This window comes from Morone saxatilis, unplaced genomic scaffold (genome assembly GCF_004916995.1).
Source record: "Morone saxatilis isolate NCDOM2014 unplaced genomic scaffold, NCSU_SB_2.0 Contig10, whole genome shotgun sequence".
NCBI lineage: Eukaryota > Metazoa > Chordata > Actinopteri > Moronidae > Morone > Morone saxatilis.
Window position 1 is genome coordinate 9113878 of NW_023339652.1, and position 2930 is coordinate 9116807.

The following is a 2930-nucleotide window of genomic DNA, read 5'->3' on the forward strand; positions in this document are numbered from 1 at the left end:
GTTGCGGCGGCTGGGCGTAGCCCGGGTGCTGCTGCTGCTGCGGGGTAGCAGAGGGGGTGGAAGGGTAGGGGGTTTGGGGCTGGGAAGGGGTTTGGCTGGAGGGGGGGCAGCTGTACGACATGGTCAGCTGACCCAGGTGGGGGGAGTCTGAGGAGAATACTGAGGAACCCTGGCCGCTGTCCAGACCTCCTTCAGCTGAGAGAGAGAAACAAAAAGAGGAGGGTTATCTTTTGTCCTGTCTCTCTTATTCTACTACCCCTACTACAGTCTAATAAATCCCATCTTAAAGTAATGACTCGAACAGAAGCTCACAATCAAGTAATTATTTACAAAAACAAAAGTAATTTCCTCGCTGGATTGAAAGACTGCGTTGGCCACAGGGGAGCACACGTTGTTTATAAAGGACACAACAACTTCAACGGCATACAATTACAGGAAGGAAAAATTCATATTTCCAGTGAGTTTTTAGTTTACAACAGGATGACTGTAAACTGTGCACCACATTTGAAAGATAACTCAACAATAGCAGCCCCTGGTTTACAGGAAGACAATGACAATATGATACTGGAATAACTCTCGACATATTATGATGGGTGTCACCCGAGCAAATATTTTGCTAGATGTGCGCAGTAATGTGTCACATGCTTTCAGAGATGGATGAGCTGGAACAAAGTTGTGACCAATATGTGAGAGATGCTTAACATATGAGTATGTTTTCTTAAATAGGAGTAGGGTTTTTATTAACCAAACATAAGCTGTAACAATGGAATTAATCTAAGATATTATTAATGAATGCATACAAACATATTGTCATTAGTGAGGCCCATGGTGTTGATACATTAAAGTGGTCAAGAACCTTAGCAGGGTGAAACACATAAAGTGAAAACAGAAAATATGCGAGTGACGATGCAGTGCTCTATGATATTGACTGTATTTACTACTTGTGGTTTACGTGTTGTCTTACATGTGTGTGAGATGCCAGTCTGCTGATAGTGAAGCTGCTGTTGCTCCACCTCTGACTCCTCTACCTCTGCCTGCGGGCAAACAAACACAAGCTACGGTCAAACTAAAGAAAAAGTAAACATAAAAACCTCACATTTTTATGTTAGGCACTTCCAAACATCAGAATACAAAATTGTACAACCAGTAAAGGACCACGTGGACTGCCAGGTGGAAACGGCAGTGAACATAAATCACAAAATGATGCATCAACAGTAAAAATTTCTTGTGTGATAAAAGCGCAAAAAACAGTCTTATTTACTCCTGATCAATGTTACAAATAACAATAATAATAATAATTAAAACTATGCTAACTAGCTTACTGTTTAACAAACCTGTGTGTGTGATGTTTTGAGTGCCTCTTGATGTTGTTGTTGCTGTTGTTGTTGCTGTTGCTGTTGCTGTTGCTGCTGCAGCAGCTGTTGTTCAGTCTCCAGTTTTCTCTTCTCCTGTTCCTCTCGTACCAGCTGCCTCTGCTCTCTCTTCCTCAGGATCAGAGACACGCGGTCCTTGATAGCCTTGGCCATGGTCTTATGGTCACCCTCAGCAACGTAGCCAGACTCAACCTGGGGAGTTAGGTGAAGTCACACAGGTACTCTTTTAAAGAAAAAAGACCCCATTTTCTTACCTCTGTCCATCCAATATCCTTCTCTTCAGTCTATTCTCTCTTTCCTAAATCCATCACTTTCTCCCACCACTTGTACCACCATCTGTCATCATTGTGCATACCATTTCCTGGGCCACATCTTCAGGGACGTCCTTGTTCAGGTCAAAGGAGAACTCGATGGCTTCGTTGTCTTTGTATTTGCCTGCAAATAAGTTACAAATGGCCGGTCAGGCAGCTGCCCTTCTGTTTTCTTTAGTTAAAATCTATGGTGTAAATATGTTAATGATTATTTACCAAAATAAGCGCTTGGATTTTTCAGTAGTTAAATATTATAATATGAGCAGCAACATGAAGAAAAGCTGCTACCTGCTACTATTTGGTTAGAAGTACGTGTTTATGGGTTATTTTACAATGGCTCTGAATAGGGCTTCGATTTAGGCTTAACAAAATATTCCTATTACAATTTTTCAAGATATAAAAACATTTTAATTCAATCGAAAAATAAAATTATTCCTTGCCTTTGAGCTTCTTGACGTCTTCTATCCTCAGCCAGAGTTTGATGGCAATCATTTCCCCATCATCCTCCTCTGCCAGTTCAACCCTGACCCCCGTGTCTTCCTGGAAGAACGCATGGTTCAACAGGATCTTTATAGCATACCTAGAAGAACCAGAGACACAAAATAGATTTATATTAGAATAGACTTATTTCTTGATAGAACTTGATACCAATTTGTTCAAGACCAGCGACGCCTTGTGAGCTGGTCTCTAATAAGCTAATGAGACAGACATGGCATTTCATTTATCTGATGGGAATCACAACATGTTGACAACAATTAGTCTCGGGACAGCCTTCCACATATATTTCACATTGTGTCATTTAGTTGGCTGGGACCTTCTTATGGTTCAGAAAAAGAAAAAGAAACAATCAGATGACTATTCTTCACCATGAGACGAAGGAATTTGGAAGGAACTATAAGCAGTGGGAGTATGTGAAGAAAAATAAGAGTAGAATGAACTACATTTAGCCTAAGTTAGGTTTCTATAAAAGTAGACAAGAGGGTAATGTGGATGTGGGTAAAGAGAGAGAACAGAAGACTTCTAATTTCTGACCAAGAAGCTGTGAATCAGAACAGGATTAGAGGTTTAGGTCACACAGATACTCCGCTACACCCAATAATGTTTGCCCAGTATTGTTTGCTATCAAACACAACAGGGTGTAGTGGTGATATTGTGATCTGTTTTAAGTAAGAGACTGAATGCAAATGTCTATAAATTCCACTATATTCCACACTAAATATGTATGTATGTGTATGTGTATGTGTAT

General features: G+C 40.5%; 1 protein-coding gene across 14 annotated transcripts in view; it reads right to left on the bottom strand.

Annotated features, from left to right (window-relative positions):
* The window catches only part of LOC118336754 (serine/threonine-protein kinase WNK1-like), an 85576-nt gene that overhangs the window by 34539 nt on the left and 48107 nt on the right, over positions 1–2930 (bottom strand). For all 14 annotated transcript variants that reach the window (XR_004797127.1, XM_035673448.1, XM_035673501.1 and 11 more), the window contains exons 6-10: positions 2125–2264; positions 1729–1808; positions 1335–1565; positions 965–1034; positions 1–195 (exon numbers count right to left, since the gene is read on the bottom strand). Coding sequence is in view for 13 of the 14 variants with exons in the window: in XM_035673448.1 (XP_035529341.1) it covers positions 1–195; positions 965–1034; positions 1335–1565; positions 1729–1808; positions 2125–2264 (716 nt within the window). In the remaining variant the exon portion in view is untranslated. The remainder of the gene's footprint in view (positions 196–964; positions 1035–1334; positions 1566–1728; positions 1809–2124; positions 2265–2930) is intronic.